Below are 24,275 nucleotides of genomic sequence, written 5' to 3' on the forward strand. Positions count from 1 at the left end.
TTTTAATTTTTTACTTGTTTACATTTCCAGTGAAATGCAAGCTTTGGAACCGGTGTGCATAACCCTTGGAGATCAACAGACATTATGGGCTTTGGATATCCATGGAAATCTGTGGTTCAGAACTGGTATAGTTTCAAAGAAACCACAAGGAGATGACAACCATTGGTGGCAAGTAGGCACTTTTTTATTTTGCTTTCAGTTTAGTCTGACACCCAGGGTTTATTATTTGCATTGTTTTCCCATGAGATTCTAAGCATAAAATTCAGTGAATTGTGTGATATGTTACAGTACTCTTCAGTCAGTGTATTAAAACTTCAGGGTGGCTGTGGTTGAAATCCCTTTTCATGTCTGCTGTAGAAAAGGGGAAAACAAACACCCTATGGTCACCCAAAGCAGCAGCACAGCAGTTTTCAAGAATACAGGAAATGCTCTACCAGGTTGTATCAATGGTGCATGTAGCTTGATATCTTAACAGCTGGCAGTAGGACATGCTGTTTAGTCAGAGCATTCAAGCCTGGCTGCTGAATACAGTCTCTCCTCCTCGTCTTCCAGCACTCGTCCGTAGCTAAATGAAATAAATAACTGATGACCTTCCAAAAAATGCTTTAATTACCCCATTTTTCATCAATTGAAGTTTCTTCGAACTACATGGGTCTGCTTGCTGCAATCACAGATTTTATGGGTAGAAACAGCTCAGTTACTGCAAGTACTTTCTGGCGTTGACTTAAAACTCCTTTTTTCTACAGCTTTACTTGTTTTTCCCCAGAAACATGAGTTGTGGAAGAGGGGTACACAGCAAATTTGTTTACATATTTACCTAATTAATTTCATTAACTTCATTTATTAATTTCATTATTTACATGCATATTTAATCTTTTATGCATATTTAATCTTTTTTTTTTTTCTTGGAGATAAGCATCCTGAGTAGCTTGGCTTTTATTTTTAGGTTACAGGCAAACTTCTCTTCTTCCTTTCTAGGACTATCCCAGAGCATTGTCAGCCTAGCTGTTTATGGTAGAACTGAGGCAATTGGTCATTCAGACCTCCTCCTGCCAGGTTTTCACTATGTGATTTAAATTGTTACTCTATGCAAATTTCTCTGTTCCTTTTGGGAAACTGTAAATATACCTTTCAGTTTGCAGTGTTTGTGTCTTTAGGGGGAGGGAAGAGATGTTCAGTAATCCCTAAACGAAGGGCTTCCTTAAAATGCATAATTTAAAGTAGATTGCTGGGTAGGATTGTGTTGTGAGTTGATGTTTAATAACCAGAATCCATATTATCAAGACTCCCATTTCATCAGAAGTAATTATAATAATTAGTAATTATTTTTCCCTTCCTACACTTAGAAGGTTTCTAAACTCATGATAGATATCCTGTACATAAAGTGTGTGCATGCATACACACACAAAAAAAGCCTTTGATGGAAGATTCTGTGGTTCCCCCCAAGCTTAGCTAACCATCAAGAACCATTTTTTCTCCTCTTCTCTTCTCCTTCAGGTAAGCATCACCGATTATGTAGTGTTTGACCAGTGCAGCTTGTTCCAGACGATAATCCAGGCAACTCACACAGTGGCAACAGCAGCTCAGGCACCTGTAGAGAAGGTTGCTGACAAACTTCGAATGGCGTTTTGGTCACAGCAGCTTCAGTGTCAACCCAGCCTCCTTGGAGTTAATGGCAGTGGAGTCTGGATCTCTTCAGGCAAAAATGAGTTCCATGTAGCAAAGGGAAACTTAATAGGTTGGTGTGCTTTTGCATCTAATGTTTTTAAGTTCAGAAATAAATAATATATAATATAGTATAAATATATAAAATAACATGTAATTATATATAGTATACAAAATATATTATTATATAATTATAAATATGTAAAACAATACATATTTATATATTATAAATAATATCTAATAAATAGGAATAATATAGTAAATAAGAAAAAGTAGCTATCTACAGTTTGGTCACCATGAGAATTATCCATGGTGAATCAGGGGACCTTTAATGAACCAACTTTATGTTTAAAAACTAGATTAAATGATTCTTTGGCAGTTGGTCTGGATATTTTCCCTTCTGAAGGGAAATGTTTTTAATGAAAAATTCATTGTCCACAAATAAACAAGTGTGCAAGTTACGCCTTTTAGTACCTATGTTTGTCTTTTCTCTGGGATCAGAAGGCAATTTTATGCTATAGTACCTGTTATTTCTAGCACAGTGGAGTCTGGTTCATGATCAGTGTTACTATGCAGAGCAATAATGTTATGGTGTTACAGTGATAATATGAATTGCTTTATTTATGTTTCTAGGTGTGTTTTCCAAAACAGAACTTTAATTTAGTTCTCTTCTGTGATCAGATAAACACAAAGAGTAGACATATAATATTGTCTGTTTAAACTCATCACCCATTTGGTCTCCTGTTTAAGACCATTAATCATTTCCTTTCTTATCTTCTGCATTCCCCGTTCTTTATGTGTGCATCCGTGTGTGTGTGCACACAGAAATGTTATGTGTCAGGAAGTTTTCTTCCCCAAGAACAGATACTAAAAGATTTGTGTAAAAAAAAATAAAAAAAAAAAAAAAATCTGTCTAGATATTTGAATTCTAACAGAAAATTAACTTTCATACTGATGATGCTCTGTTCTTTCCTTTCAGGCACTTACTGGAATAATATTGTGCCTCGTGGTACTGCTTCTGCCACAAAATGGGTTTTCGTGTTGGCTTCTGCAGCTTCATCTAAAGAAGGTTAGTGAATCAGCAGTGCAAACATATAATTACTGACTTTAAATATAGTAGAACTGATGGTGTAAGTAATTAAATACCCTGAGTTACTTCAGGTTTTGGGTGCCTTTTGTGTATGCAGGGATCTAAAACATTTGAGAAGTAAGGTGGAAACATCAGTAAAACTAGTAGAGATAAAAAGTCATATCATTCACTCTGTTACCTCTGGTTTGGAGTGACATCCAACAGAGAAATGGATAGTCCTTTAGGAGCAGTAACTTCCTAACTTGCCGCAGCATGAATTGCCAGAGTTTAATATGAAGTCCTGGAACGTGCTTTGCTGGAATGCCTATACTGACCAATTACTTCTCTGGTCAGTGCAGTTAACTGCAGCAGAATCACACATTTTATTGGTAGAACTGTAACCACACTGAAGAATTCTACTGTTAGATAATGCAAGTGCTAACTATTGTAACTAAGTATGCCAGTTTTATTGGCAAAAATGTGTGATAAAGAACTGGGAAGAGGAGATATGCTGTTTCTCTGAGGCAATTATCAAGGAAACAGAAGAGCAAAAGAATAAGGGGGAACAGTGAACTATTAGGTATGCCTTCTCCCTCTTAGTTTCTTCAAATGAAATCATTCGCTACTTACCTGATATAGGGGGGCTGGGTTGGGGCAGTACTTAAGTGCCTAAATAAGCACTTAGGATGCTTATTTTTACTTGAAAATCTTAATCTAAGATCTTAGTTTTGTCTTCAAATGTACTGATTGTTTTCAGAGGAAGTGTTAGCTTTCTCAGAGTGGATTAGCAATGATTTTAATAACAGAAATGTCCTTGCCATAGGAAGCTTTTTGTGGCTGTGCCAAAGCAACAAGGATCTGTTTTGTGTCAGTGATCAGAATCCTCAGTTTCGTCCTTCTACGGTGCAGCTGCCACCGGAGGTTGAAATGGTGCACTATTCTGCCTGCCAGGATGCCATCTGGGGTTTGGATAGTCTTGGGCAGATATTTATCAGAACACTTTCATCCAGCTGTCCAACAGGGATGCATTGGACAAAATTGGATCTCTCCCAACTAGGTATGACATTTTTATTGAGTAGACTATCTGTTAACTCGTAGCAGACAGTCTGTATTTTCATTCAGAAGTGTCTTTGGTTTACTGATCTGAAGTATAACATTTATTGGAGCAAACAGTACCTTATAATTATGGGCATTGCAGCAGAGGACTGTAAAACACGTGCACTTACTGCTTTCAGGCAATGTTTCACTTATCCTTTTGCCGGAGACAGCATATTCACTGTTTGCAAGATGCTTTATATGCATTTGTGCTTCTTATAGTTTGTCAGTCTGAGACCACGCGACCTGACACAGTGCTGTGCAGATGTACCAGTAGCTTTAACTAGTCCAGTTCTTGTACTATAACTGGCATAACTGTAATCATGTGGCCCTGGGCAGTTCTATACTCAAAGCCCTGTATTTTGTGGGTAAATGTGCTCTTAAGAGAGTGGCTAAAGCTTCCTTAGGATCTTGTTAAGGAAAAATTTTGCTCAGAGTTGCATCATCCATAGGTGATACAGATGATGACACTCTAATGTTTGAATTGATAGTGATCTAATGATTCAGCATAATGTCAAGAACGTGCTGCTGTTTAACTGCCCCTTTTTGTTTGGTTAGCAGTAAGACCAAGGTTGGTTGACCACATTTTGATCATTAAATATCCTCCCAGTTTGGCTCTTTTCATCAGAGATAAGGGTAATCCGGCCACTTGACAGCTTCACTAGTATTATTCCAATTGGATTTATTTCTTTAATAATCTGAATATCTGCTAGAATATTTTTTTTCTCTTAATGCTAATCTGTTTCAAGAGAAGTTTTTTTTTATTTATTTATTTGTTTTTTTTTTTAAAGTGCTAATATAAAATTAATCTGATTTGAATTTTTTTCCATCTCTAATGGCAGTATTTGTGATTGGCCTGACAAGCAATTTTATCTTTTGTATTCTTTACATAAAACTTTTTAAAGAGTCTTTTAAAAATACTGTATTTGCTGGCTGTAAAACAGGTTTTCCAGACCCAATGAATTACTTCCAAATCACCAATCTTACCATAGTTTAAGTGATAAGCGATGCCTTTTACTTTCACTGACCTACAGGATAGTTTTGTCTGTACTGTGCTTTTCATCTGGCTTAGTAGAGCTTGAAGTTTTCCTCCAGATACTGTTATTTTCCAGTGGTTTAGATAATAACTGTGAAACTGAAATAACAAATAGCTTCTTGCTATTGTCTGAAAATCTCAAAATGTTCTAATGGAAATGAGTGCTAGCTGACTGTATTAATTGTCTTGGTTACTTTAGCTACGCTGGGGCTCAAACATTACATTTAGCTGTTCCTTTTAGTTTCATGGCACTCTGTGTGGTGATACTGTAGAAATCTGGGGTCAGGAAATATTTCAGACACCGCACTTTACCAGTCATTGTGAGCTGATAATTAAGAATGCAGAAAATTTCCTGTTTTTTCTCCAATTAAATGCATGTGGTAGATCACTGCTGACAAGATGGTGCCTACCCACAGATGTAATATAAGAGACTTGATTTGCTCTAATGGAGCAGAAGAAATTAGAGAATTATTTCTATTGTTGAAATGTATGTCTGCCTTCACTCCTCAAACATCAAGACTGTGAATTGGAGGGGAAAAAAAAAAGAGCAAGTTGCTGTAAAATGAAATTCAGAAATCTGTGTGGAGGTGATCAAGTTGCCAGCATTTACGTTGAAATTATGAATATTATGTTGTTAGTATCTTCCTTCTTGCCTTTACACTATGTACTGAGCGTAGTATCTAGTAAATTATTTTGATTAGGGTTCCACTATCATTATCGAGGTTTCTAAACACAGTAGAGTGACCTTTAGGCTTCAACTGTAAACAGTGTCTCTGAATCACACTTCTTTCTAAGCAGTGGCTGAATGTGGTTAGCATGCCCTTCTCCTACCATAAAAACAGTGAGTGGGAGGAGGGAGAAGCCCCAAAACATTTATATAAGTGCTGCATTTTTGAATATCAAATTGTACTGCAGACGTAAATAATATCAGCTATGCCGAGTAGGTGATATGTGATTCCGTGTGCGAGAGCTGTGATGCTGCTTTGGATCGGAACATTTCAACAGCTGAGACGACATGTGACAAAGCCATCCCGGCTAGGTGTACTCTAACATGGAAGCACGAGGTTTTAAATAAAAGTTTGACTTTGCTGAATGTCAGGCCTCTCTACCTGCAATAGAGACTTGTTCTCTCCTGAAGCAGTAGAAGTTTTTGTTCATAGTTGTGCTCTGTATGCTATTTTATAATAAGAAGCGGCATGATTAAAGGGAATTTTGGGGTGAGATGAGCTAATTCAAATTCCTTCGATTCAGAAAGTTAAATAACTTAGACAAGGAGATCTGTTTACAATTTCAGGTAACTAAAAGATAACAGGGAATAACAGGACTACATACTTTTCTTTCCCCCAGCAAGCCTTACTGAATTTTGCCTTCAGCAGAAAAAAAATGCTTTGAACCCCTGCTCTGGGGGATAAAATTGTACCCTCTCTTTAAGGAGCAATGTACTTTGCAGGGATTTGTTGCCAGATTCACATCACAGAAGAGAAAACTGTTACCAAGAATGGGATATCCCAAGCACTGCTGGCATGTTCAATCAGCCAGCAAGGCCTATTTTTAGAGTTTGGAGTACAACCAGAGCATTCCTGCTGTAGTATATCTGTCATGATTGAGTCTTTTTCTGTAGAACATGTTTTCCATTACTTAGTATTGTGTTGTCCCAATGCTGGGAGGAAAAAAATAATCAAATGTTACGTATATTACATCACATGGCTATTCTGAAATGAATGTAAAAGAGTAAGAGTTCCAGCTGGCCATTAACTAGCAGTTCTCTATCTTTACAAACTTTTGGTAGCAAGACTCCTAAATGTGATTGGACATGAAAAAAAAAAAATTAAAAAAAAAAATCCAAAACATACTTTTTTGGGAGCTGTGTTTTCAGTGTGCTGACTTACATAGGGTTAAAATACTGCAGCACGTCTGACATAAGTGTAATAAATATGTACGCTAAATATAAAGCCATTTGAAAATCAGCTCCTTTATTTACAGATGTGACACTGGTATGTTAACACTGAGATGCATAATCCATATGCTCTTGTATTTTTCAAGTGCTGGTAGCATTAGGAGTGTTCAGTGCTGAAGGCATTACTAGGCCCAACACCATGAAAAATATAAGCATGGCCAGCTACAGAGGAAAGTTCACATTAGGTCATGTGAAAGTTTGTCTAGGCACTGATAACATTTGTTACAGAATTTTTTCCCTGCTTGAATTCAGTTATTTTAATAGCATATTTTTAGTGTGCTTTAAAAATGGCAGTGTCCTGTGACTAAAACATTTATTTTTAGATTGAAGAGAAAAATGCCTTACGTATACTACCTGTTGGTGTTATTCATTATATGCCATGATTTTTCTCTCACAAGCTTGTAATCATTTTTATATGCCTGTGTTTAAAGGTAGCTTAATACAATCAAGTCTAAGTAAAGGTGCTCATTATTAGCTGAATGTAAAAAAAAAATGTCAGGTTGCTAATAACCTCTTTGTTGATAGGTGCCATAAAGCTGATCAGCTTGTCCTGTGGAAATCAGCATGTTTGGGCCTGTGACACCAGTGGGGGTGTTTATTTCCGTGTAGGAACCCAGCCTCTTAACCCGAGTTTGATGCTTCCTGCATGGATAATGATTGAGCCACCCATACAGGTAAAACGCTGATCGTAATTCTTTGTAACACAGTGGTTTAGCTCTGCGCCTGTGGAAAGGAATAATTTAACATTCAGGGAAAACAATAGGACCAGATTTAAATGTGTAGTTTAAGCTTCTGTCACACGTGTTCAGTTTCATCAGGACTTATCTTCAATCATCCCAAATTCATCTCACAGATAACTTCATTTTTTTCATTTTTTTTTCTCTTTTTCCATCCTTAATGAAAAACTTCTATTGTAGTAACACAGCAGCTTTATAGGCACGTAGTAGAATGCAGCCTTGAACTATATACTGAGTACCTACTTGTACGGTAGCCAAGAGGCTAGACTGGCAAACAGCACAAAGCAGAGGGTGTGGGAAGGCTCTGCTCACATGGTGTGGTACTGAAGTGCCTCCCTCTTCCTTTATACTCGCCCCGTGAGTCTGGGATGCTTGCCAGGGTGCTGTGCCTGGATCTAGGGACTTTCCTTATCATCCGGTGGTTAGTCAGCGTGCCGTACAATTGCAGCTCTTCTCCCTTATTCCCAGAATTGGCAAGTAAGATCTCTGTTCTACCTGCCAGTTGGGAGGAGCTGAGTGGAAAGAAACCTCCTAAAGTACACTAGGAGCATATTTTCTGGATATAGCAAATGGACAAAATATATTTCTCCAGTGTCTTGTTTCTCATTTAATCTCTCCTTAAACCTCAGTGCTGCTCTAATACTTTACACATTCCACAGTTTAACTTGCAGTTCTGTATCATGGCTCGGGACTGCTGCAAAAGAGTTGACCTCTGAGCACTGATTTCATTCTTTGCTCCCTGGCTTGAAATCAGTCGAACTGTCTGCTGATCTAGCATAGTAGTGCTGGATGTGTTTGCATACTTGATGTACGTTTTAATAATATAATGTTACAGAACTGTTTCTGAAGATTTTGAAATACATGGTACTTCTGAAGGGTCATGTTAAGAAACAAAAGTCAGTCTCTGGCAGTGGAGTTGCAATAGGTGATTTGTTTTATACATCATTCCCTTTTACTTCTGCTTGCCTCTTAACAGCCAACTCTTAGCTCCTCCTGTGAATCTCGGGGGTGTAGCAGCAAAGAAGGCCAGGGAAACAGGGAAATGAAACGGCAGATTTGCATCTCCTCAGTTAGCTCAGCACTGGTTAAACTAGTCCTTCTGTGCTGGGAATGTGGTCAATCAGACCTGGAGAAATGGCATCTTGTTTCTGCAGAATAGCAGAACAGACTGATAAATAAGTACTAAATCACTTGAGTGATGGCTGTCACAACGAGGGGTAGATTACACTGCTCACTCTTGTGTGCTGCAGAGTGGGTCTTTCTGATGTTACCTGTAAGATACAAATTTGTCTGCTAATGGGGGGCAAGGCAGCTGGAAGAGGAGACTGAGGGTACGAATGATGATGTCTTCCGTGAGGATAGTTTTCTTAAACAGGCGGGAGGATGACATATTCCAGGATGTATTCCACTTAATTGAGTTTGCCAATAGACAGACAAATAAACTTTTGCAGTATATTCTAATGAAAATGTATCTAACCAGGAAAATAACCTGGAGGGCTTTCACTACACTGATACTATTTTGTCTGTACTGAGTGTGTTCTCTAGTCCTCTACAGAAGTTGATTAAACTGCTCAATACAAAGATGTTTACAAGAAGTTGGGATTTGCTTTGGCTCATTACTTAGCAGAGACTTCCTTACGTAGAAAGTCTTTAATTGGACAAGGTTGAATACAGTGTTATTTCCTACAGCTTACTGCGGAAGCTGGGTGATGTTGCCTTCCAAAATGATAACCTCCTGCTACCCAGAGCATTCTCTTCCTGTTATCTTGCCAACTCCCGAGTTTGCGTATCTAATGAGTCAATATGAAAGGGCAAAAATTCAGACATTGCCTGTGGAGATGAAAACTCAAGGGCTACATGCTCGTTTGGAGACAATTCCAACACTGAAACAAGTAACTAAAGTACTGGGGGAGCAACCACCCATGCTTTTCCAAAGACTGAATGCAAAATAAGAAAATGTGGACTTTAAAATTACTTCCAGATACTAGCTCAGTGTTTGGATAACAAATATGACAGAGGATGGTTGAGAAGTGGACTGTTTGGTGCTTATTAGTAGCTCCTTACTGTTATCTGTCCCTTAACTGACTTTCATGCTGCATCACTTCATGTTCACAACAACAGAAGAATTGTAAGAAGCATTTGTGAATGGTTCAGTCATCTTCTGTTTGAAGAAGGAAATCAAAATTGTCTTTCACTTGCTTTAAGCACAGAAATACTCTCAAATAACGTAATTTAAAATCAGCTATGGATGTTTCATTCCCTAGTAAATGTCAGAGCCAATATGACTTGCCATGTCCCAGATCTCATGACTCATGAGCAGCTTGTGAGCAGCTACAGGTTCTGCTTTTACAGTGTCACTTCTTGTTAAAGAAGTGCTGTAATTGCACAGCATCATTGCACAGCTTCACAAAGGTATTCAGAGACAATAGTTTTGTTAGATTTTTAGAACAGACATTTAAAATAATTTTTTCATTCAGAGGGTGGTGAGGCACTGGCACAGGCTGCCCAAAGAACCTGTGGATGCCCCATCTCTGGAGGTGTCCAAGGCCAGGCTGGATGGGGCTTTGGGCAACCTGGGCTCGTGGGAGGTGTCACTGCCCATGGCAGGGGGCTGGAGCTGGGTGATCCTTAAGGTCCCTTCCAGCACAAACCAAACAGATAAGATCAGAGAATCTGTGATTCTCTATGGCTTTTTTCTTAATCTAGACTGAAACAGTTCTCATTTGCTACTTCTCTCTTCATAACTCCGGACTGCACTAATTCTTGATGAAAATTAGCGTTGTGTTCTCTGCCCTCCATTGTCTAAAGTGCTGGATAAAATAAAGAAGTGGTTGATAATATTGCAGTATCATGAACAGTGTAGTTCATATGTAGGTGTCTTCTCTGCTTCACCCGTTCTATTGTATGATCTGAAAGTCAAAATTATGTAGTTAAGCCACTTTTTGGAAGCTATTTTAAGAGCATTGACAGAGCTGATCAAAACTCCTTGATGAAATCGTTTTCATCCATGAAATGGAAAGTATTCTTCATTCCATCCTTCATATACAGTATAAAACTATTATCTGTTGTAGCATGCCTCAATATACATTACATTCCAATACAAAGAACGAGCAAGCAATGTAATTATTATTCATGCAGATACTACAGAGTATGTGTGTATGTATGGGTGTGTGTATGTTTATGAAATTGAATGTTTTTTCAATTTTGTAGCCTGAAAAAATAACAACAAAAAAAATAATATGGTCAGTAGGACTAATTTGGGTTGTTATTGAGTAGAAGTTAATTAAAAGTTAAAAATAATTTTCACCTGAAAAATTGCTTTAAAATATCCCTAGAAGTCAAAGGCCTGTTGTTTGAAAGTAATTCTTTCTCCATTTTGTCTCTGATTTTGGGCACCTATTGAAAAAAATGCAGAAGCAAAATCTGCTTTTGAGAATAGCTTGCTTCTTACAAGGACTACTTAACGTAACGCTGGCCTTAAGAACCACCTAATCAGATTTGTATTAGGGGATTTATATATATTTGCTTATCTCTTAGGTAAGCAAAACTTTTGTGTAGGGAGAGCTAAAGGAAACAAGGATGAGAACGACTATTTGTAATGAGTTAGCAATCACCTATTGCTTGCAAACAATCAATCTTACTCCAAGAACAGATTAAACATCTTAATTGTTGATTAATTGCTTCTCTTTACTCTTTCGTAATCGGAATTTCTTAGAGGATAGGATCAAAAAAGCTTACTTTATTAAGTCAAGAAGTTTATTTAAATAGCTTTGTAGCTTGTCCAAGCTGTGGGGAGAGAGGGACTTATTTAAAAAGATGTCCACTACTTGGCTACTATGTAAACCTTCTAATTCTTGGTGCAATTCCTAGGATCAGCAAAAGAGCTTAGTGCAGTTTGCCATAAAATAATCTCTTGCAGTATGGGCATTTCAAGTTAGAGGAATTTTTGATTTACTACTCTTCCCATAAACAGCCTTCTAATTGTCTTTTTCTACTCAAGCTTGATGTCATAGCTAAGATAAGATAGCTCTTCTGAAGTTAGGAAGAATTCTGATTATTTTTGCATGCAAAAAATATAAGAACAAAACAAAATTGTGAGTTATTCACACTTGCACTGTCATTCAAAAAAAAAAAAAAAAAAAAAAAAGCCCCAAGCCTCAAAACTAAGAAGCAACCATTAAAAATGGCATTTGAAATTTCAGGGATTTCTGTGATCCTGCAAAAATCAGTGCACGGTAGATTTCATTTCTTTTTCAATACCTTCCTTTTTCTTAATCTGTGTTCAGTGTTAGGAGGTTGGTTGTGCCCTGCAGATGTTGGGTGACTTGTTAGAAATAGCTGCTATGATCTTTGTTTCCTTTCCTCTCTTTAATTAAGAGTTCTGCCTAGGGTGGAGGCTTTCTTATGCTGCCATCTGCCTTGCCTTTGCATTTTCCCTATTACTTTTAAGGCCAGTTCTGCGTTAGGTGGTACTTACAGGATGAAGTGATGAACACATCTTTTTTTGGCCAAATTCAAAGCTTAACTGTAGGGGGGGATTTTTTTGAAATAATTGTTCAAGGATATTTGGAGGATGAGGGATTTTTCTGTTGAGAATACTGTGTTGTTTTTACTTCAGAATCATCCAGGCTAGTGCTGAAAATACTTGCCATGGAAAAGTCTGTTATTTGTAGTGCATAATCCACATGACTGCTCTTTTCAAGTCAGATTGTTTTCATGAGCACGAAATAGCTTGCACAACCTACCTGTTGCACAGATGTAACTGATGGGAGTTCTGCTTTGGTGTGGTAAGACAAGATGTTCAGAAAGTATCTCTTATTAGACTGATTCCATTTAGGCTGGGAAGGTAAAATACTCGTTCAAACTTCTGGTTATCTGTACACCAGACTATCTGGTCTGTTATTCCATATATCTTTACTCATGTAAGGCCTCCTGAAGACATTGGGGGGGAGATGATTTTTGTGGAGGACTACTGTTTTCAAGAAGAAGTAAGGAAAAACCTGTATTTGGCAGTGGAGTAGCTGTTTGGAGGTGGGTTGTGAAGAAGAGTGTGAGATCAGAGCTCCTGCTGCAGTGTATTTTGTTTAGCTGGTTCAGAATACCATAACGTTTAACTTGAAACATGTACAATTCTTCACAGGCATGTGCCTTTCTTACAGGTTACATAAGAAGTTTCTTTAGATACCGGAAAAATGCGCCTTCAGCATTTTTAGTAAAGTCGTCTCACACTGATTCCATCGCTCAGTGCAGTGCTCGTTACCTTCCGTTCTGTTGCAAGTTAGGAAAACGGTTGTCACTGTGTTTCACAGTATTTTCCTGCTTTGGAGTTTTAGCCTTCTGGTATTTGTTTTACAGCACTGCTATCGTCGTGTTCAGAGAAGCGCACGTGTAGCCTGTCACATTAGATAGCAATGGTTATCGGTACCAGAAGCCGCCGATCACAAAAAGGGTGCACAAAATGAGATACGCCCAGAAAACTGAGTACACGATTTTTCCATATCCTTGTGAAATATGATCTTAAGGTGGTGCTTCTGCTTTTCAAAAAGCCTCAACTTATGCTGAAAACATAACCCGTGGGAAGGAGAACCTTTTATTTTCATGCTTTCACTTGTTCAGTACTTGTAACAGCCTCAAATCTGGGCTCTTCCAGTGTGCCCATACTTCCATTAGCTAATACGCAATTTAATTATTTTACAGAGATTGATAAGTTCAGTTACTTTATCTACCCTTCTGAAAGCTAAATATATTTCCTAATGTTGAGGCTTGAGAGTTTCTCAGAGTTACTCAAAAATAAAAATGTTCAGGCAGTGGTATAGAAAACATCATTGGTAAAGGATACAGGACTCGATTTAGCAAGCATGTGCCTTGATTTCAGTGGAACTATTCTCATGCTTGAAAGCAGTGATATCCTGAAGTATTTATAAATAGAAGACCTTGAAAAGTGATTTTGAGAGATGGTCACAAGAAATTACTTCTGCTAGTATAAATTGAGTGTTTGTTTTGTTTTGTTTTGTTTCTTTGTTTTTTCATTAAAGCTGCAGTTTCTGAATTCTGGTTAGAGCACTTCCTTGCTTTTCATGTGACTGAACTTCAGCTTATCTCATTTTAAAATCTGTGGGAGGCTGGATCCAGTTTAGTAACCAAGGGCTTGGCTTCTGTGGAGTAATTTGGGCAGCAGAAACAGTACTGACAGTGAGAGGACTTCAGCAAACCCAAAGTCCATACAGAGTAAGGAGCCAGCCTGGGACAACGGCTGGGCACATCCAACCCTTCCTCCTTGAGTGAGGAGCTCAGGGTCCCCTCTGTGGTGTGGTGCCAAGCAGCATCCCCCTGTTTGAGCACCCAGATCTGGCTGGTGGGCCTTGTGCTGGGTTGCCTTCCCAGGAAGCTGGCTGGCTGGGCTGCGGTGTCTCCCCTGCCCTAGTGGCCCGTCCCGCAGAGCTGTCACGTAGCCTGGCGCTATCTGTCCTTTGCCCCACTGAACCCGAGCCCAACGCAGCCAGCGAGCAGGCAAGGAAGAGGAAGCTGGACTCTGTACTCTCGTGAATGCATCCTCCGCCTGGGAGGCAGCGAGCTGATTTCTGACCCTCAACCCCCTGCAGTACTATTGTTTTTGTCCGGTAGCGTAACACGTTTCAGAGCCTTGTGTTTGGGGGCCGCACCTCACCTGGGGCAGAAATCAGGCCGCAGCTTCGGTGCTGGATGAGTGCTGAGGGAGTAGCAGCTGTTACATCCCGAGTGCATCCCCCCGGTATGTCGGAGGCTTACAGTGCACATCGTGAATCCTGGCAGATTGTAACTTTCCAGAGCGTCACAAGGTCACTCTTTGTTTAAAGAACAAAACAAAACCTCCCACCAGTAAGTTCTTGGGGTTTTGTTTTAATGATCCTCCCATACACACGAACTCCTGTTGTGTAAGTGAATTATATCATTTAAAGGCTATAGGCCTTTGTAAAGCAATGCAATAGTGAAATCAGAATTTCTGTTACTGTCAGCTGCATGTGGCATTTTCATCAGAAATGTGTTAAGTGACATGGAGCAACACTAAGATGCAAAATGGCAGAGAAACCATGAGTTTGGTAACTGTTAGGGTTGTCAAAGCAGAGGTCAGGCTGAATTTACAAATGCATTTGTGTTTTTACTGTACAGAAATGTTTTACTTTTCTTGGTAAGGCATTTAAATTTCAAAACCTACAGGCATGGACTTCCCATATCATAGAATGAATGAGAGGGTGTTTTACTGATGCTTATTAAACTTGTTTTAAAACAAAACAAAAAACCTGAAATGCCTTGGTTTTCAGAGCCTTGCTTATACAAGGTTTTTATTACCTTGTACTAAATTATGTTCTGTTTCATGCAAAGTTATTGCATGTAGTGTTGTGTATTTCTATAAAGACACAGTTGTTCTCATCCTAACATTTTAATTTTTTAGTATGCTATTAAAAAAAAAAACAACACCTGTAGTGGAAATTACAAAATGTTGTGTAGAGCATTATAGGCTGTCTGTAACCTTAGACAGTGTGACCAGAAGACAGCTGGGCAAACCAACAGACTAGGCTCATGGTCTGAATGGTCTTTGCATTAATTATTATTATTACTATTATTATTATTATTATTAACTGCTTGTAAGGAACAATTGTTGTGCTACATATTCTGAAAATCTTTTGTGGACCTGCTAGAGCTTCACCACGTTGAGTAGTCACATGGATTTGGTATGACCTTTTTGTGGATTTTATGTCATAATGTATGTGTGCAAAATATCTTTTGCATATTTCTATGAGAAAAACACTTTTAATAAAAATTAGGAGTTGACGGAGATGAGAGGTCAAGAAAACTGCCTGCGTGCCTTTTGCCCATTCTTGGTTGTGCGAGCCATAGACTGGAGGTATCGCACTGAGGCTCGGGTCTGTTTACCCGCTGAAGGCACAAACTGGGGGAAGGAGTCATGTTGTTATTCTAAGGCTTCTGAGAAAATAAAGCTCCAGTTTTTCAGTCAATAAATAACCTTTCTCTGACAATTCTATGGCAGCATTACTGAAAAACATGGAGCTTCAAGGAAGACTAAACATAGATTCGTAACCTTTCCTGCTCTAGTGTGCTGCCTTGAACTTTTCTACAGAGGGAAAAAGGGGCACTTAGCAAGCTGTTCTGCTCCTCAGAGTCTGAATGCAAAACGCTCTGGTCAGCACTGCTGACCAGTTGCTCCTGCTTGGTTGATATCTCCAATGGTGGAAGTGATTTACAATTGCCATTCAAATGGAACTCTGAAAATAATATGCAGTGGTCAGGTCCATGTCAAGGAGTCTCTCTAAGCTGCAGTATTTATTTGTCAAGCTAGTTAATGAGGTCTGTGTGTCTGTTAGCCATCAGAACAGTCAGATGAGTCTGATCAACATACAGATAGTGCTCAACGGTGTGGGAAATTGCTCAGAAGTGATATTCTTACAGCCTGGCTTGGAGCAGCTGAAGGTATTTCTGTTTTATGAAGGTGAGTAGAGCATTCATACCTTCACGCTGCTTGTAGCCACCAAACCATTAGTTGAAAAAAAGGGGGATGGACAAGCTGACAATGTTCTGTTTAGTCTTCCTCACCCTGGACGTTTACAGCAGAAAAGAGATAGTGGAGGTCTGCTGATACATGGACTCTCTGATTCTGAAAAGTGACATGGAAAATGTTCAGATGCATTTTTCATGTGCATGTGTTTTTTGGCCTTTTCTCCTTGACAATGAAATGAACCGGTGTGGTTTGGGTTCGTCTGTAGCTGAAGTAGTTACAATAAGGCAAAACTTTAGAGTTCAGGGGTGACAACTGCATTAGTTTTTATTTTGTTTTTTTTTTTGTTGGATACCGTTGTTTAAACAAAGCTCTTGCACTGAAGCATATTCTCTGTGGTCTGCAGAAGGAATGGAAATGATTTGCATGGAATTATAAAGCTAACAGACAACTTTATAACTGAAATATGTTTAGCATAGATACGATTTAATGATGTCATTTAACAATTTGTCAGTTAAGTGCTTCTTTCAAGTTTACTTTGTTTCATCAGCATTGTCTTCTGGTCAGAAACTTGGGCGCTAGCAAACTACTTTTCATTGTTGTTTTCTGTGGCAGGCAATTAGGATATTCACAGCTCTTAGCATGCAGTTTTATATACTGAGAAGTACACTGTGTCTGCAAGTGGTGTCCAATTTTTGAGCTCTGTCAGGCTCGGTGCTGTGACCACCTCCCTGGGGAGCCTGTCCCAGTACCCAGCCACCCTCTGGGTGCAGAACCTGTCCCTAACCCCCAGCCTGACCCTGCCCTGTCCCAGCTCCATGTCATTTTCTCGGATCCTAATATAGATTTCATGAACGCTGTTACAAGTTAAATGAGTTAAGAAAAGGCTACTCTGAAATAATTTATTCATTTTTGTGCCTATCAGTCTTTGAAATGTTATCAGCAGATTTATAAATTTGCACTGATAGCTCTCTTTATTGCTATAAGAAAACTCTACTTAATCTTTTCCTGCAGCTGTAGAGATCTGTTTCTTATATCTTCTTATTCTTATATAGATTATAAAATACTTTAAACATTTTTATGGTAATTAAAACTTAGTGAAAATGAGGGGTATTTGAGATATTCTCCAGAAGTGGTACGTTATGTCAAGAAGACTCTAAATCAGTTTTATCCTACTGTGATAGCCATAGGAACATCTTTTTGTTGCAGATAAGTGCTTTCTGGGTAGCCAACTAATGTGTTTAAAACCTCTGCAACAGGCTCTAAGAATCGCCTGTGCCAGTTTCCCAGCATCTTGTCGCTGCTTTGTTCCAAAAGCTATGGTATATAATCACATCACTAGCTGTCCCTTACTCTGTTTCACATCAGAAAGCTGCAGCAGAATGGGGTGTTTTCTGCTAAGAGCACTGGATGTTGCCATCGGTGTCTTGCCTGGATCATTTATAATAAGAGTGAGTAGGAGGATTGTTTCCTTAACGTGAGTTTATCAGAAAAATAAGTAAAAAAAAATAATAATAATAATGGAAAAGAAAGCAAAAGTGAAATACTCAGAGAGGCAGGAAAAGTTGAGGAAAGAGGAGCTTGCTTTAAAATATATAGAGAGAATTTTTGTCCAAGCTTGTGGAGATCTTAGAACTTGGTAATTCCATTTGTTTCTTTGATATTCCTTTGATATTCTGTAGAATTAGGTAGAGGTAATTGCTTTGCTTGTACTTGAACCTGCAGTGATATCGGAAGCTATCCAGCTTGTGTATCATGCAATTCCATTTATGCTACCTCTTTGGGGTATGTTGTTTGCTTGTTCTTAGTTTCCACTACCTATAACTTTGTAGTAATGCACAGGCTCAGCTGCTAGGTGTGAGCACTTAAGTCCTTCTGGATGGAAATATTTCTTCAGCTATTTCTAGGGGAATTTGTTTCTGGGCAAATGATAGAGAAAGAAGAATGGTTTCCTGACATGGAAAAGTGGAGAGCAAGGTGCACAGATCCCAACAGGTCAGTAAGAAGGAGGAGTCCTTTTCTGAAGGACCGTAGTTGCAACACAAGGGATTGTTGCAGACCTAAAGCACAGCAGTTCATGGTGTGAAGGGGATGAGGAAAGTGACATGAAGTCCCTAAATCTGAGGAAGAGATCGCTATGGTAGAGTAACGTTATGGGAAGAAGGAGGTAAGTGGATTTAAAAAAAAAAAAAAAAAAAAAAAGCCAAGCTCTCCTGCTGTGTGCAGTAACTCAGTCTGCACAAGCTATTAATTGCAGCTCCCTTGAAAGCATGGAACTACGACAGCAGAAGTATGGAGAGAGATGTGATGAAGAAAGGGACCCAGGAGTGAGGATAACTTTGAGTGAAGAGGGTGGCAAGATAGAGGGATGTGTCATGTGGGTTATCTTTTTTGTCTCTTCAAGATAAATTGTGTCTTCCTGTCAGTGTTCAACCTGCAGCCATTGTCAGTTTACTTTCAGCAGAGGTGAAAACACTTCCTCAAGGCTCAACCAGCTTCAAGCTCCCAGCAAAGTACAAATACCTGATGAGAGCACAAACAGAAGACAGTCTGTCAAAAGTCTCACCACCTAAATAGACAGGATTGATTTGGAGCTGCAAGCTGAGCCTGGTTATAACTGGGTCAGACCCAGATCAGATGTTAGCATGAGAACTTTCAAAGCAAAACCAAAGCAGGTAACTGTTTTGTACACAGAAGGCCCATCTGGTGCTGGGTTGGGCACTTGTGTGTGTACTGATTATGGTCCTATATTCCCAGGTTTATATATACAAAGAGCTGCTTGTTCTGGTATTTGTCACACTGGATACTTGGCATATGCCTGTGAGATTATTGCAAGAGATGTGGTGCTTCTGTCAGATGACATATTTCAGGGCATCTTACTGTCGTCTTCATTGCAACTTCTATTAAGCTGATGTGGAGAAAAATCCCTTTTTTCTTCTTACCTGCGTTTTATTTAAAGTATGTGTTTTGTTTGTTTCTTTCTTTTTCTTTTTTTTAATGTATTTGCATACACTAACCTGTTGGCTGATGTACTTTGCTACAAAGTCATGACCTTTATGCTATATGTAAAATGCCATGGTCAGTAACACTGCTTTTGGATAGTAGTTAAGGCAAATTTCCACAGGAGCAGATGGAGTAAGGACTTGCCTGGGAGCAGAATGGGAAGTGTATTTCACTCGGGCTCACCATGAGTTTCAAGGTCATATTCCTTTAGAATGGAATACAGGGGAGAGGACAGATCACCACATCATTGCAAAGATAGGACATTCAGACCTTAAAAATATGCAGCTCATGTATATTTAGGACTACAGGAGAGATTTAGTTATGGTAGGAACACTTTCAGGAAAGCAATAGGAAAATCCTGTTGTTCCCGCATTTCTGTGGATGAGTTCTCTCTTCAACTTGTAATTGAAACTGTATTTGATTGGGATAACAGTGTTTGAGCAAACACGAGTATTATTAAACTTGGATGTTGAACATCAAATATGAATATCAGTAACTTCAGGTGACATTCACTCATGTTCCTTTTCTATTTAAGAAGGGATTGACTTTTTTGAAAAATTGGTAATTTATACAATGACAAGTAAAAAGTTAAATTTCTTTCTGTCCTTGTCTCTGGTGAATATTTTACAACTTTTGTGTGTGCGCTTCTGTGAGGAGCAAGTGTCTGTATTTAAAGATACAGTGGTGCAAAGATTAAATACTGTGCTTAATTTTTATAGCCAGTAGGAGTCAACTTGGTCAGCATTCATTCGAGTCCAAATGATCAGATGCTGTGGGCAATTGATAGCAAATGGAATGTCCACGTACGAGTGGGAATCACAGAAGAAATGCCTGTAGGCACTGACTGGGAGCACGTACCAGGTAAAAACTAATACCTTAGTTCCTTGTGCTTCCTGCCATTTTCTGTGACTTTTTCCCCTTTTGTTTTTTATGTTTGATAGCAATGCTTAAATCAGATATTTTTCTCAGTAACCAAATTTACTTATTTATAGAAACTCAGTAAAGTATTCAGTTAGGGTTGTCTTTTAAAGAGGACCTTGGTTTCACTTAAAAACGTTGTGTAGTTAACTGAAGAGAAGTCTGGTTTTCAAATGAACTTCCATTGTGTGTTATTTCAGGCTCTTGCCGATGAATTAATGAACGGTACAGTTACCTTTCAGTTAGGATTAAAGCAATGTTCCTAAGCAATAGGAGACTACTATGCTTTGGGAAGTTTTGCATTTAAATGTGATACAATGTGGGGTTCCTGTCCGCATGTGGCTAAAAAAAAAAACACTAATGTGATTTTGCACATCTTTCTATTAATTCTGTGTACTGGATGCATTCTAGATTAAGTAATTACATTTTCGTTTTGCCTATAAGTAAAATTAAATTTTAGTTGTTTCATTTTAAATAACTGTGTATTGATGCGGTCTGCTTTTTTAGAGAGAGATCACTGCAGAAGTGCATGACACTTCAGTTGGAGAGGATCTGCTCTCCTTTAAAGAGGAAGAAAAAAGGTCCACCATGTCTATAATATTAACCATTTTTAGGCAAACTAAGATTATAATTGTCAGATTATTCCCCATCTGTTAGTGAAATACAGTGGAAGCTCAGAAATAGGTTTGTGAAGATCCTCAATTGGTTGTTGCTTGTGGCTATGGCTACATAACAGAGTGTGTCCACAGCGTGATGTTATTACAGTCAATAGTTGCAGTGACTACAAAGTCTGCAATTAAAAAGCCTGTTTGTTTACAGCTGCTCCATGTGATGCAAGTGGCCTGCATTCTTATCTTCTGCTTATATAGGGCAAGAAGCTCAGAATCTAATAGCGTCTACTTTGTTCTCCTCCCTTAAAGTCTGTGTAAGGAAAAATGTAGTCCTAAACTGTCGACTTGCCAATTCTTTCTTAGCCTCCAGGAAAACTAGGTATTTCTTTGTGCCTTTTTATAATTGAGTTCTTCTCTAGTATTAATATCAGAATATATAAAAAATATTGTAGTCTCGCTGTCTTCTCCTAAGTTTTACTGCAAGTGTATTTACTACATAAGAAAGCCTGTGATTATTGCCTCCTCATGTCCTCATGTCAATTATCTTTAGGTTTGCAGGCATGCCAGCTGGCTATAAGTACGAGGACCGTTTGGGCGCGCTGTCCAAATGGAGATGTAGCTCGTCGATATGGCATCACCGACAAGAATCCAGCAGGAGACTACTGGAAGAAGATTCCTGGAAATGTCTCACGTTTAACAGGCAAGTTGGCTCTGCGTGATAATCCAGAACATTGTGATTTCTGCTGACTTCTGCCTGCTGGTGCTCAAGCTGATCATTGGCAGGGAGAGCTATGTAATCTAAATGCTTTGCGGACAGTCAGTTTCACCAAGGTGCTTCTATCACATTAGTAAAAACCTTCTCTGTTTACAATTAGAAAAAATAAATTCAGATTTTTTTTAATTCGATTTTATATTCAAATGTTTATATACTGTTTATTATTGGAGCCTACTACCTTCGTTAAAAGATGGATAATTTATGCTTTGCAGTGACCCCTCTAGATGAACTGTGGGCAATCAGCACTTCAGGATCCCTTCTCCAGCGCCTCACTAAGACCTTTAGCCATTCCCATAATTTGCAGAAAAATAATGATACTTCTGTTCTGCTTCATCCTGATGATTTTGAAGATGAATGGGAAGTGATATGAAGTCTCTCAAGCTTCTGAAGCAGTGAAGAAAAAAAAAAAACAGAAGGACATAAAGAATTACTGTAATGTATGTACAGAATGTTGGATCTAAAAAGCCACTCATATTGGACCTGTGATATTAGCACTTTTGTATTTAAAAAACTGACCTGTTAAATAGCCCTCAAGCTGTGAGTTCTGATGTTTGTTCCAGTATCTCTCGGGAGACTCTTTAGGTGTGGCATACTGCGATTGTTATACCGTACTACTGTAGCAGCTCCTTTGGAAACATAATTCTTTAACTTATTCTGATTAGCAATGGAAGTGACTATTTCACAACAGCATGCACACTAATACGTGTACTTATTTTGAGAAGGAATTCTGTTGCATTAAATATTTCTCTACAGCAGAAACATTACATTTTTCTCAATTTCTTCTTGTACTTGGAACTCCAAACTTATGGGAACGCTCTCCAACTATTGTATATATTTAGAATAATTTTTTCCTTGCAGCATGGAAGAAAATATATCGAAGTATTTCTTAGCGAGATCTCAGAACATCGTGATTCCACAGCATTGGTGTTGAAATGAGCTTAGTTTGGTCCGTTCCCATATAAATATCTGCTGCAAGGCTATACTAACCTTCCATGTCTGCAAATTCTGTTTCTAACTTGGCTTCATTCACGAGTGAGAAGTTTGGATTACACCTAATTTCAGGGGAACTTTTGCTCATTTCACGCAGCCATCGGGAAGCTGACAGTTTTGGGTGGGGGGTATTCCCACTTTGGAATAGGAAGAAGTTGCATGTTGGGTTTGTAGTACGATGCAGGAATGTACAAGGCAGCTTTCATAATACCTGTTATGCTATATTTGTGCCTCCAGCCAGTGCTTTAACATTTGGACTCAAATTATTTTGAGTACCAAACATAGATGTATTAAAAGCAAAATGGTAATTGATAGAATTACCTGTATATCCCAATAAAAATTGTGATATTGTGAGAAAATACTTAACAATATTGTGATTTTTAGCTATGTTAGCTAAATTTGAAGTGTCTTATACTTAACAGATGTTGCAGCAGAGGTATGTGATGAACTGGGAAGTAACCTAAGTTAATCATTGCAGTTTATTTTTCTTTAAACTCTAAATCTTTTTTGAAAGATACCTCATCTTTTTTAAGCAATAGGACTATGGATGAGAGAACTTTAGTTCAGTATGTAGGCGGAGGAGTTATTTTGTGTTCGTTCTAAGCTTATAAACCATCAGAATGTTAAAGCAGCTGCTAACCAATACTGTAAATGAGCCAGCTTCAGAAAAGGCCAGGTGTTGAACAGTGGGGAAGTTTCTGTTTTGAGAACTTAATCAATACATACAGAATAGGATGTGTTTTCTTTTTAACCTCTGTTCTCTTTCAGAATAATTCATGCATGTACTGCACTAAACTTGGAACAAACGTGGTGCAAGGTGAGAATGTAGATCTGTGGAGAGAGAACCAAGTTATGTCACTTTCTTTTGTTACTGTTGTTTTTAGTACCACTTGTGATACTGGCTGTCAGTTCTCAGTCTGTTCTTTCAGTCTTGCAGGGAGGACAGCTTTGTTTCCCTTTTACAGATGATGTTTACTTCATTGCTAGCTCATCCGTATATGGAAAATACCCCCAGAGGGTTTTTTAAGCCTGTCTGGCAGTGGATTGTAATGGAATCTGCTCACGAAGTAACCCAGTTTGTTTTATGCAAGCATAGCTTGGTATCTTGAGGACCCCAAAGAGGCTGAAACTCAGCTTAAATGTATCTTTTGGCAGCTCCTGAATCAACCACTTTGGAGAAGGGATACGAGTACTTCTCTGCACCCTACTAAGCACCGGATGCTCAAGTACAGTGGCATTATTTAATAGTGACACTTTTGTATTACATTTTTCAAAGTCATCTTAGTAATGGCTTGAGCTTGCTAGTTGTTTGTTTACTGTATGATACTGTACCTTGCTATGGTCGTTAATATTAAATTGGTGTCGAGCTCTTCTCAGACTACTTTTTAGGGTAGTTTTAATAAAACTAGGATTTTTTTTTATTTTATTTCTGTATTTAGGTTTTCGTTTGTGCTTTGAGACAAGTGCAATAAACTAGATTTTTAAGAAATAAATTACTGTGGTAAGACTCATCTGTTGCATGATTCACAAGAGTTCTGTTTGTCTGGAAATTGGCTTGTGCTGAAGACAGACATGCTTATGAAACCCTTACCTTACTGTTACCCCAGATAATATGGTAATGGCAGTGTAAGAACCTGGGTACTGGAAGGTATATTTCATATATTTCTTGGTTGATAGGTGTGTCCAACCAGTAAAATGATCATCTTCCAAGCAAAGAGAATTAAACACTTAGCATATTGAATATTAAGCTTATGCCTCTATATTGAGATGGTCTTTCTATAATGGAAGTAAACAAAGTTTCCTCGCTTATACACTGTACAAAAATTGCACTTGTGTGTTAAATACTTCAGCCGTGGGTGAGGAATATGCATATGGTAGGAAACGTTTAGGCAGAAAATAGGTGATTGTGCCACGTGCTGTAACTG

At 38.5% G+C, this 24,275-nt stretch overlaps 1 protein-coding gene across 3 annotated transcripts in view; it reads left to right on the top strand.

Annotated features, from left to right (window-relative positions):
- The window catches only part of TECPR2 (tectonin beta-propeller repeat containing 2), a 43,436-nt gene extending 19,630 nt beyond the window's left edge, over nt 1-23,806 (top strand). For all 3 annotated transcript variants that reach the window (XM_084287479.1, XM_084287481.1, XM_084287480.1), the window contains exons 13-20: nt 31-172; nt 1,498-1,738; nt 2,645-2,734; nt 3,558-3,791; nt 7,348-7,496; nt 19,776-19,917; nt 21,136-21,285; nt 21,573-23,806. In XM_084287479.1, the coding sequence (XP_084143605.1) occupies nt 31-172; nt 1,498-1,738; nt 2,645-2,734; nt 3,558-3,791; nt 7,348-7,496; nt 19,776-19,917; nt 21,136-21,285; nt 21,573-21,730 (1,306 nt within the window). In that variant the 3' untranslated portion in view covers nt 21,731-23,806. The remainder of the gene's footprint in view (nt 1-30; nt 173-1,497; nt 1,739-2,644; nt 2,735-3,557; nt 3,792-7,347; nt 7,497-19,775; nt 19,918-21,135; nt 21,286-21,572) is intronic.
- The last annotated feature ends 469 nt before the right edge of the window (nt 23,807-24,275 follow it).

This window comes from Netta rufina, assembly GCF_964035555.1.
Source record: "Netta rufina genome assembly, chromosome: 5".
Lineage (NCBI taxonomy): Eukaryota > Metazoa > Chordata > Aves > Anseriformes > Anatidae > Netta > Netta rufina.